General features: G+C 46.9%; 1 protein-coding gene across 1 annotated transcript; it reads left to right on the top strand.

The window, feature by feature from the left end:
• Positions 1-1,428: 1,428 nt before the first annotated feature.
• LOC124485662 (serine/threonine-protein kinase Nek5) lies at positions 1,429-11,979 on the top strand. Its single transcript, XM_047047392.1, has 21 exons — positions 1,429-1,518; positions 1,888-2,023; positions 2,098-2,194; positions 2,286-2,383; positions 2,715-2,798; positions 3,353-3,423; positions 3,965-4,051; positions 4,791-4,845; positions 4,982-5,182; positions 5,518-5,617; positions 6,157-6,284; positions 6,507-6,788; positions 6,901-7,047; positions 7,561-7,665; positions 7,850-7,930; positions 8,108-8,218; positions 8,737-8,817; positions 9,090-9,366; positions 9,596-9,835; positions 9,939-10,065; positions 10,383-11,979. The coding sequence occupies exons 2-21, from the start codon at positions 1,901-1,903 to the stop codon at positions 10,708-10,710; spliced, it is 2,823 nt and encodes a 940-aa protein (XP_046903348.1). The 5' UTR covers positions 1,429-1,518; positions 1,888-1,900; the 3' UTR covers positions 10,711-11,979.
• Positions 11,980-12,028: the final 49 nt, after the last annotated feature.

Consider the following 12,028-nt stretch of genomic DNA (forward strand, 5'->3'; position numbering starts at 1 on the left):
TCACATCCATGGGTTGGGGTTAGTCCAATCACATCCATGTGTGACTGTCTTTTATCCATGTCCTCCATGTCAAACTAGGAATCTGTAAGCACATACGACCAGGCCAGGTCGACCTCTGACCCTGTGGGACGGGCCTGCTGACAGCCCCAATGCTAGGACTGCTAATGCAGGGGCTTAAGGGAGTTAAATACAGTGTTATGAGTCCAGATATAAAGAAACAGACAACCACTGATCCCACATGGAGTCCTACCGGCTGGCTTGTAGAAAGTCCAGATCTATTTAATATGTTGTGTTCCACTTTAATTATTCCATGCGTCCATATAATGCAGATAGGGGTAGTATTAAATGTTGAAGTCATGTTTAACTCCTACTAGCTAGATACATAGCTACCAAGTAAACACGTGAATTCAATGCACACATACGCACACATTAGCTGCCTTGCATTTCAACAGTGGGTGTGATATCTGCCAACGGCAACATGATCTAGGTCCGTGAATAAACACCCACATTTTGCCCGCCATACCAAGTTTTTTAAAGTATCTGGTCTTAACAGTTAGCAGCCCTCATATCTGATTACATTGGACACCGAAAGATAGATTTGAAGTCCAATTTGGCAACTTTATTTATATCTGTAAATGTTAATAACATAATATATTGTGGAGGAATTAAATCTATGATGCTAATTCAATGCTGCTATTTCATATGTTCAATGTCTCTGTTGAATAAAAGACAATCACTACTTCAGATATACAAAATGTGTAATGACAATGCTGAACATATATTCAATAAATATGATAATATATTCAAATATAATTAATACTTCAGATAGAATAAGAAATGATAGTGATGAACTTATATTCCAAATGTATGTGTATGCACCAAGATGTGACCAAGTGAGAAGAGGTTCATGCTCAGGAGAATGTATCCTTTGGTGAGGAAAGAGGAATGCAATAAGTCAGCCTACTGACAGGGGGGGGGTGTACGGGGTGATTTGATTTGCAGCAGAGAATGTGGAGTCAAGGTCGGTGAGGGGTACCGGATGGGCCTCACAAGTCTTCACAGTTAAGAGTCAGCACCAGGAGATAAGAAGAAGATGCATTAGACCGTGGAGAAGGTATCCTTTTGCATCTGGACATAATCGAACCTTTGGTCTGCTCACACCCCCCCTCCCCTTTAAATGGCCTGGTCTGTTGCCCCCCTGGTCTGCCCCCCTACTCTGCCTTCCCCTTTAACCTTGTATTCTTCTCCACCCAAATTAGAACATACGCGACAATACATCAATGGCTTCAGGCATTTTGGCAAGTCGTTAGAGGCAGATTCATTAATTCTGTGCCAGTAGGCCTTTTTTTTTTATTGATTCCAAAAAATACAACTCCCAGAGTACATTGCATTTGGGTGTTCCTCCTGTTTAGCGTACCTAGCTTGCGAGGCATGTGTTACATTGGCCTCGTTTGCTAAATATATCAATAACCACTTAGTATTTCCAAACATGTGTTTGTGAGAGGGAATATTATTCGGGTGAGTATCATATTATTTTAGTTTTTTTCACGCTAAAACTAATGTGGGAAGCTAGTTGGTTTACTTTAACACACTAGTGCGGCTAACTAACTTGGGCACTGTGTATCTGTTACCATGGTAACAGGCTCGAGCTGCCTGTTTTGATGGGTGTTATAGTTTTTCCAAATGAATGAACGGTCTCAAGAACCTGAAATTAATACATTGTGTAAACTAAGCTACGAATAAAATCACAAATTAACTTTGCAAGTGTCATGATATGTTACTGAAGGACGTTGTGACAGCAACCTCCCAAAAATAAGCGAAAAACGCAACTTGCCAAACCTGTCGAATTTTAATGGTTCAAAACCACATTTTTCTACTGCCTTCCAGGTATACAGGTGTTATGAACAACTATGAAATTGTCCGTCAGATTGGAGAGGGTGCGTTCGGGAAAGCCTTCTTGGCCAGGGACAGAGATGGAGGATGTGAAACAGAGTGTGTGGTCAAAGAAGTCAACCTCAGAAAGGTAGACAGTCAAGATGCTCTGAATCTGATCTCCACAACACTTCAGACTAACTCTGCTTTTCACTGTCTCAATAGATGTCTCCTAGAGAGAAGGAAGCGTCCAAGAAAGAGGTGACACTGCTCTCCAAGATGAAGCATCCCAATATTGTCACTTTCTTCAAATCATTCAACGGTTTGTTTAAAGTCACATACTTACTGACTTGATGTGTCCAAATTGTGTATGCAGTGTTTGTGGAGCTTGTTTGTGTTCTGTGTGGTTGCAGAGAGTGCTAGTCTGTTTATTGTGATGGAGTATTGTGATGGAGGGGATCTAATGAAGAAGATCGGCATGCAGAGAGGGATTCTGTTCTCTGAGGAGCAGGTACGCATACGCACACACACACACACACACACACACACACACACACACACTCTCACACACACACACACACACACACACACACACACACACACACACACACACACACACACACTCTCACACACACATACATATACACACACAGCACTAAAAGCTTCTCTAGTTTATGCAGACCTAATTAGAGGTTGTCATTAGCAAGGTTGATATTTTGGAAAATCGTATTTTTTGCCCCCAAAAATAGAATTCCCCACTGACTCAGTCTCCCCTATAAAATAAGAGTTGAAAAACACCTAATTGACACTCTAACCTTTTTGATATTGTTATTTCTGTTCAGATCCTGGACTGGTTTGTACAGATCTGCCTTGGACTGAAGCACATTCACGACAGAAAGGTCCTGCACAGAGATATCAAGGCACAGGTAAAGCAGATACAACTAGCACCCAAACACAACTCACACATCAGAAAGATCCAGGCCATGCCATGAACACAGCCTTCAGGCTTTCAATGTCTGGTGTGTGTGTGTGTGTGTGGGGGTGTGTGTGTGTGTGTGTGTGTGTGTGTGTGTGTGTGTGTGTGTGTATAGGCATAACTCTGTGGGAAACACATAAATCAATGGTCATTGAAGTAAACAAAGATCTCATATTAGGATTCCACCCATAAAAAACAGCATTACAAATTGGAGACTTCAGCGAAATGTTATAGCGTTGATATTTTTGGAACCGCACAGTGCCCAACTGTACCTCAAACAAGGGTTTCACTGTGCTACGACTGCACTTATAGTATCTGCATGTTCAGTCGGCTTATGAGCTATGGGCTCCTGTTTGTCTCTGACCATTTCTATTCATAGCAATCAATGTGATATTTTACATCATGTGGGACCACATAACCACGTCAAAATTGATCTACTCTTTATCTACTGTTTATTTCATAGTCTCTTTTATTTTTATGTTTTATATTCTTTTGCCTACATAGAATATCTTCCTCACCAACAGTGGTATGACTGCCAAGTTGGGGGACTTTGGAATAGCAAGAATGTTAAACAAGTAAGTTAAAGTCCTTATACCGTCTCCCGCCTGAGATTTACGACTGGACGGGGCTCTGACTGAATGCACTGGAACTGATGAACCTCCAAAACATGCCATTAACATTCCAGAAGCTGCAGAGCTGTATGGGACATTGTTGTATGGTTTGAAACGTCCATGGTTTGAAACGTCCACGGTTTAAAACGTCCATGGTTTGAAATGTCCATGGTTTGAAACGTCCATGGTTTGAAATGTCCACGGTTTGAAACGTCCACGGTTTGAAATGTCCATGGTTTCAAATGTCCACGGTTTGAAACGTCCATGGTTTTGCCTGACTACACTTCTTTCTCTTATAGCTTCCTTAATGTAAAGGCGACATTGCTTATTTAAAAAGATGAGGTGTAAGATAAAAGGAAAACGATCATCTTGGAAATGCTAGGGAATGTTTGTGCCTAGTGCCTGACTTCCTTGCATTCTACATGCAGTACAGCATGGGGTTTCTCTATTGAAAGGTGTTGACGTTTCTGATGAAATGTAATGTGTTCACCCCTGTGTGGTACAGCACCATGGAACTTGCCAGGACTTGTGTGGGGACACCCTACTACCTGTCTCCAGAAATCTGTGAGAACAGACCATACAATAACAAGACGTATGTACCCTCGTAAATCCTATCTTACACTCTCTCTCTCTCTCTCTCTCTCTCTCTCTCTCTCTCTCTCTCTCTCTCTCTCTCTCTCTCTCTCTCTCTCTCTCTCTCACACACACACTCTCATTCTCTTCTTTCTCACTCTCTCTCTCCCATCTCTATTGATAGTACAGTTTTTGGCAATGTGAGCCAGTTCTACAGTACATGTGTGTTGAAACACCCACAGAAAATACCGTTAGGTGCTGAGACAACTGTGCCAAGGCCTAAAATACAGCTCTTATATGAAGCTGTGATGTCATGAACCTGTGTGGAAATAGAAACGGACAACTTAAAAGTAATTCTCCCAGAACTGCATGTGGCTGCAAATATGCACAAGAAATTGCATCATGCTGAAATGTGGAATGTACATTCTGAAATGTAACCACAAACACACACATCCCAGAAATGCTCTTCACTCGTCTCTCTCTCTCTCTCTCTCTCACACACACACACACACACACACACACACACACACACACACATGGGATTCTACAGCATGTGTGTACCTACTGTAAAACCACTTCTCATGGAAGGTTTAACAAACTTTAATAACAAACTGCCATATTCCTTTCAAACGCAGGAATACATCTGAATCTGTAGTCCTATGTCACACTGTTCTCTCTAGAAGAGTACATGAGTGTAGACTGCGTAATGCAAGGTTGGTTCAGTAAGGACTGTGTGCGTGCGTCTCTCTCCTCCACAGGGATGTCTGGTCCCTGGGCTGTGTCCTCTATGAACTCTGCACTCTGAGACATCCAGTAAGCACCACAACAGCCCCCCTCGCTGGGATCACGCCCAGCTGCAGCCGTCCCTCCCTCAGCACAGGGCCTGTTTCTGTGCGTGTGTGACAGCTCACCTGTGTCGTAGCTGAGCCCTCCTGTCCTGCGCCCGCAGTTTGAGGGGAGCAGTCTGAGACAGCTGGTGGGGAAGATCTGTAAGGGGCGCTGTAACCCTGTGTCGGCACGCTACTCCTACGACCTCCGCTTGCTGGTCGCTCAGCTCTTCAAGGTCAGCCCTCGAGACCGGCCCTCCGTCACCTCGGTCCTGAGGCGCCCGCTCCTGGAGAAGCGCATTAGCAAGCTGCTAGACCCCCAGGTGAGGGGGAGGGGTGGGCTGGGGGGGGGGGAGGGGAGGGGAGGGGAGGGGAGGGGAGGGGAGGGGAGGGGAGGGGAGGGGAGGGGAGGGGAGGGGAGGAGGGTTTAGTGGTCGCATTCAGCATTCAGCAGCATTCAGCTGTGCAGTCAACTACATTTTGCATGTCTTCTTTATCTTGGGTAATCATTCCGATAAACCAGACCACAGCTTTGAACAGGAAGTCAAAAGTTGATACGAAACCCACACAACTTCACAAGTGTTCAACCAAAGATACGTGTTTGTATTTCTGTTTTTGTGTGTGTGTGTTTGTATTTGTGTGTCTGTGTGTGGGTCAGGTGATTGAGGAGGAGTTCAGCCACACAGTGCTGCACAGAAGGTCACCTTTAGACCCTCGTCATGCTGCTAAGGTGCAATCAGGGCCAGCACAGACACCAGGTACTCTCACACACACACACACACACACACACACACACACACACACACACACACACTCCTGGTACTCACACACACTCTCCTACAATCTCCACTCATACTGATCATGCACGTAGATATACTCCCACAAACACACAAACACACACACCAAGACAGGAGTCAACTATTTCTATTTATGACTCAAATGACTTCTCCCTGTCTCGCTTTGTGCCATGTGCTCCACCTATTGGTCATTTAGTATTATATGTTCACGCTTCATATGTTCTTTGGCACCAAATCTGGGTCTACTTCCTTATAGTTAAGTACTTGGTAGATAACATAAACTTTAGCCTTTTCTGTTATTCCCAACCTGGAGCCATGACAGGATAGCATCTTGTTCCTATCCAAGTGCTGACATCATTCGTTGGCACCTGTCATGTAATAGCTACAGTAACCTTAGTAACAATTCATGACTGGACTGCTTTTCAGATAAATTGCTTTTCATCGGAATTATCACCTTTGTCGGTTACCTAGTCAACTGTCTTAAATGGTTTCCCCTACAGTGAAGGTCCCCAAGCCCAGAGCCCCAGAGAGGCCTGTTCCTCAGCCAAAGCCTGGGCCCCCGGTGAAGAAAGCTCCCCCCAAACCAGAGTGGAAAGCCCCAGTCAGCGTCTACACCCCCCAGCATAAAGTAACTATCCCCAGCAGCATAGTGGATAGACCCACCGTACTGCTCAGAAGAGAGCAGGTCTCTTCAAGGAGCTTTCCATGACAAAGGAGAACCAACCAACCACTGTTGCTATGTCAGCTGACTGGCTGAATTGTGCCATTTTTGTTGACTGATGTGTTTACACAGTGTTGCGTAAGACCTCTTAGGGCTTCTTCTCCAAGTCGTCTGTATTTCCTGTTTCAGCCGTTTGCCCCCAGAGGGGCGTCAGGGGGCAAACCGCCGGCCAGACAACATGCTCAACAACACCCCAGGTGGCCCAGCAGTCGGCCAGTCAACTTCTACAACCACTACCACGCTCAGCTGGACGCCATCCAGAGACACAAGGACAAGACCCCTGTCCCTCCCCCTCCCCACCATCCTCCCCCTCCTCCTCTCCACCACCCTCCTCCCCCCCCCTCTCCCTCCCCAGGCTCAGCCCCAGGAGGAGTGCGAGGCCTGGGTCGTCCCAGTAGAACCCTACCAGCTGTGAGTGTTGGAGTGTGTTCTGTCCATAGTGGCAGAGCTCTCTATTTACACATCTATAGATAGTCTGTCAGTGCTCATAGTGAGAGTCATCTGGCTCAAAGGCTTTCGTAAGAGTGTGTATCTCTGTGTGTGTGTGTGTGTGTCTGTGTGTGTCTATGTGTGTGTGTGTGTGTCTGTCAGTGTGGCTGCGGCTCGTGATGAATACCTCCAGAGGAGACGAGAGGCTGACCAGTACAAGCAGCGGGCAGAGAAACAGCTGGTGGGTTAGGGTCATTCCTGCTGGTCTCTGTTCTCTTACCTTGACACCTTTCAAACACAGATCTATAAAAACCACCCTTGATCAGATGGCTACTCCTTCAGACCATATGAATGTTGTGTGTTTCCCCCACCATGCGTCCCTCTGGACCCTCCTCTGGGGCTCTCCTCTGGGGCTCTCCTCTGGGCTCTCCTCTGGGCTCTCCTCTGGGCTCTCCTCTGGGCTCTCCTCTGGGGCTCTCCTCTGGGCTCTCCTCTGGGCTCTCCTCTGGGGCTCTCCTCTCCTCTGGGGCCCTCCTCTGGGGCCCTCCTCTGGGGCTCTCCTCTCCTCTGGGGCTCTCCTCTGGGCTCTCCTCTGGGGCTCTCCTCTGGACCCTCCTCTGGGGCTCTCCTCTGGGGCTCTCCTCTGGGCTCTCCTCTGGGGCTCTCCTCTGGGCTCTCCTCTGGGCTCTCCTCTGGGGCTCTCCTCTCCTCTGGGGCTCTCCTCTGGGGCTCTCCTCTCCTCTGGGGCTCTCAGGGACTGCGTCCCTCCACGGCAGACGCAGAGAGGTACAGACAGCCAGGGCCCGGCCAGGGGCCCCCGCGGGCCCCACACAAGGACAGGAGACAGGGGGAGCAGCAGGTGACACAGACAGGGAACAGGTGTGGGTGTGTGTGTGAGTGTGTGTGTGTGAGTGTGTGCGTGTGTGTGTGTGTGTGTGTGTGTGTGTGTGGGTTTGTTACTAAGAGGAAATGCCCAACTTGACCTTGATCCTGAGGTTAGCTTGAGTTTCTGTCTGTGTTAACGTGTGTGTGTTTGTCATGAGGAGTATTTAAGGCAACTGCAGCACATCAGACAACAGTATTACAACGATATGAAGGAGATCCGAATGAGAGCTGGAGCTGAGGTAATGAAAACAACAGACACGTTTCTTTCCTCAATTATTGTTCTCATATTAATTTAACTTATTAAAATGTTTAAAAGATTCAGCTTCCAATACAACCACTGCAAATAGAACCCAGTACTTTCTCACCTGGGAGGTGTGCCAGTGTAGTATTGGTGAGACTACCTGTATGTCTGTCAGGCCCAGCCAGTGGTGAAGCCAGGTACCTACCTAGTGGAGCAGGCCAGACCCTCAGAGACACCAGCGCCCAGAGAGAGACCAGCGCCCAGAGAGAGACCACACCCTGCCCAAGTGAGACCAGCTCTCACATGACCGTTCACATTCATCCTCTCAACACTCCAGAAGTGGGATCCTGCCAGATTCTCGATTGCTTGATACCGCTGATTTAGGAGGATATCTGTATCCCAGTGTGCTGATATAGGAGGATATCTGTATCCCAGTGTGCTGATATAGGAGGATATCTGTATCCCAGTGTGCTGATATAGGAGGATATCTGTATCCCAGTGTGCTGATATAGGAGGATATCTGTATCCCAGTGTGCTGATATAGGAGGATATCTGTATCCCAGTGTGCTGATATAGGAGGATATCTGTATCCCAGTGTGCTGATATAGGAGGATATCTGTATCCCAGTGTGCTGATATAGGAGGATATCTGTATCCCAGTGTGCTGATATAGGAGGATATCTGTATCACAGTGTGCTGATATAGGAGGATATCTGTATCCCAGTGTGCTGATATAGGAGGATATCTGTATCCCAGTGTGCTGATATAGGAGGATATCTGTGACGTCCTGTGTTTGTGTGGGCAGGACGTGGAGGGGGCGCTCAGACAGATTGGTGAGGAGAACAGGAGGGAGAGGAGAGCCCTGCAGAGACAACACCAAGACAAGGTGAGAGACGGAACAGCTGAGACTACTACACTCCCAGCTCTGGATGGCAATAAAGAGGTTAGATCCTGTATCAACAGAAGGCTGTTATGTTTGAGATCCGACTGGACGATGAAGGCGTGCCAGATAAGGAGGAGAGGAGGGAGAAGAAGAAAAAGGAAGTGGAAAAGACTTATGAAATCATACAGGTGAAAGAAAAGGCATAGGTTCTTTGGATAAGATATGAAGGCACTCTGGTATCACAGCCACAACACTGTGTGTGTGTGTGTGTCTAGGAGGTGGACATACTGAACCAGACCCTGAGCTTCCAGGCAGGGGAGGAGCTGAGACACAGGGATTGGTCGGTTCCAGGAGAGAAGGCAGAGGAGAGACTCAGGGATTGGTCAGTTCCCGGAGAGAAGGCAGAGGAGAGACACAGGGATTGGTCAGTTCCCGGAGAGAAGGCAGAGGAGAGGAAGGCCTGGGGTGCCGGAGCTCCCCAGACTCTCCTGAAGGCCTTGGCAGAGATGGACCTATCATCTGTCTACACCACCATGGCTGCATCTGAACAGGGTGAGACTCAAACACACCTACACACACCCTGACCCTAACCAAGACACAACCCCCCCACACACACACACATACACGCACACAGTACTGCAGCTGTTCTGTTTTCTCTCAGGTGAGGCGATAGAGGAGTCTCCATGGGAGAGGAGGAGGTGGGGGGAGGGACCACCTAGAACCCTGCTCAACGTCCTGGCCCAGGCCGAGCTCTCCTCCACCCTGGACCCTCCCACACCAGGGGAGACACCAGGGGAGACACCAGGGGAGACACCAGGGGAGACACCAGGGGAGACACAAGGGGACAGACCAGGGGAGGGACCAGGGGAGACACCAGGAGAGACACTAGGGGACAGACCAGGGGAGGGACCAGAAGAGACACCAGGGGAGACACCTGAAGAAACAACAGGTGAGACACCTGAAGAAACAACAGGTGAGACACCTGGAGAGACCACAGGAGAAACACCAGGGAAGACAGCAGGTGAGACAGCAGGAGAGACAGCCACACCTTGCGGAACGCAGATGACATCAGTGAAGGGGCCACAACCTAAGTGGGAAGAAATGTGTCTCTCGTCTCTCTGTAGAGCCCCTGACAGAGAAGGACACAGCAGAGGACAAGAGAGAGGGGGAGGAGGAAGAGGAAGAGGAGGAAGATTCTGACGTGGAAGTGGACGAGGAGCGTCTGGAACCCAGGTCGGATGATGATGACACGTGAGTGTGTCAGCCTGTTGGTTGGTCTTGCGGTTTCTACAAGCAGTACTGTTAATCAGAGTCAGATGGCTGAGCGGTGAGGGAGTCGGGCTAGTAATCAGAAGGTTGCCGGATCGATTCCCCGCCGTGCCAAATGAAGTTGTGTCCTTGGGCAAGGCACTTCACCCTACTTGCCTTGGGGGGAATGTCCCTGTACTTAATGTAAGTCGCTCTGGATAAGAGCGTCTGCTAAATGTACTTTAGCACCCTGCTGTTTGGAAAAACACCCCAAAAATGTTGAAATGATTGTTTGAATGTCTCCTTTAACTCGTCTTCAGGAACTTTGAAGAGTCTGAGGACGAGCTGCACAAAGAGGTAGCAGAGTCCATGAAGAACCTGTTCATCATGGAGGATGGACAGAGCGAGGAGGAGGCAGACAGGGCAGGGACAGATGGAGAGGAGGAGGAGGGCTGTGGAGAACCGGAGGCACTGGACCCCCGGCAGATCAAACCGTTGTGGGAGGCTTCATCAGACACCTCCATGCAGGGGAGCCCCCTGGCAGCGGGCCCCCAGGGAGAGGGCTGCGAGGCTGGGCTTGTTCTGCCAGCCCAGACCCAGGCATCAGCTGGCCGCCAGGCCCAGACCAGCAGCACTGAGGACACCTAGTCAGAGACGGCAAAAGTACTCACATGCTTCACTCATGTTTAAAAAGACTCTGGTAACAGTTGAAGTGCTGACTACACTTTTTTACTCAAGTTAAAGTAAAGAACTATGGGCTCTGACATATACTGAAGTAAAGAGCAGCCATTACTACTACCTGTTGGACCGCACATCTTATTAATACAAAAAGACACCAAAGACTAAACTTTTTTCCACACACAGTGTAAGGAAAAGTGAGGGGAGAGAACAGAGAAGTCTAAAACGGAGTAGATTACCATAAAGCACAATGAGTACAGTAAAGTACAGTGGTCATCAAGTACTCATCAATGATGCAAACCTTGTAGGAGAAACTGCAAAATATTTTTTCAACCTTTTGAAACCTTTGAAAGGTTAAAAGAAAATGCTTTTTATTTGGTTTTATATTGGGTTAAGTTGTTGCAGCACAACGATGGGTCGTTGTAAAACCTTCAGGTCATTGTGACCCTAAGGCAGTTTGTTGTTAAGTTTGTTAAGTTTGTTGTGCGGGATAGCCAGGAAATGAAAAAAATGTAGTAATGTCAGTAAAAAGTTTCCAGAAAAGGAATGAAATCTACTGATACCAGAAGAATCTACAAAAACTAAGTACATAGTGCACATAGCAGCAGACACATTAGTATTCATATCCATGTCATTCTTTATTGTGAGATGTGAGAAATGTCCACTGCAAAAACACAAGATGTGAATTCCTGGATTTACATGAAATAAGACTGAATTTGATCATTCTATAACTCCTAAAGTGCTTAAAAATTGTTTAGTTTTGTTGTTAATTCTGCTAGATGAAGCGAACTGAGACAGGATAACCCTTCTCTCCAACGCCCAGCGCTGTAGTAGCCTGTGGTAAAAGCATGAAATGTGGAAGATTGTCCACCCTCAGGTATGCAGTGGAAGCAAGCATTTACCAGATGTCAACTGTGTTAATATAAAGTATTGTTGAAACTAAAGTGAATATAATAATTTTTTCAAGTCCATATACCACATTTACAACAATATACTATTTATAATATAACTATTTTACTTTATATACATTTCCTTTTTAATAACATTTGACAATGCTTTTTGACACTTCTGTATTTTTTCATCTCTGCAGGGATAGAAAATTTGGTCAGATTTCTTTAAAAATGTTGGTCTAAAAAATACTATTTCAAGTACTCCTTTAATGTAAACATAAACAAGAATGTCTAAACCAGAATACCACCCCCAGCTAAGACTCCTTCACATCAGTGAAACATAGTTAAAGCACAGATAAGACCACTGCCAAGCAAGCCTGCTAGCTGTTCTTTAACAA

This window comes from Hypomesus transpacificus, chromosome 23 (assembly GCF_021917145.1).
Source record: "Hypomesus transpacificus isolate Combined female chromosome 23, fHypTra1, whole genome shotgun sequence".
NCBI lineage: Eukaryota > Metazoa > Chordata > Actinopteri > Osmeriformes > Osmeridae > Hypomesus > Hypomesus transpacificus.

Excerpts from the sequence above, each read along its gene's own strand:
- LOC124485662 (XM_047047392.1), top strand. The coding sequence starts at position 1,901 with ATGAACAACTATGAAATTGTCCGTCAGATTGGAGAGGGTGCGTTCGGG. Across the intron at positions 2,384-2,714 it reads TTCTGTTCTCTGAGGAGCAG|ATCCTGGACTGGTTTGTACA; the intron begins GTACGCATACGC and ends ATTTCTGTTCAG. Across the intron at positions 7,666-7,849 it reads GGAGACAGGGGGAGCAGCAG|GAGTATTTAAGGCAACTGCA; the intron begins GTGACACAGACA and ends GTTTGTCATGAG.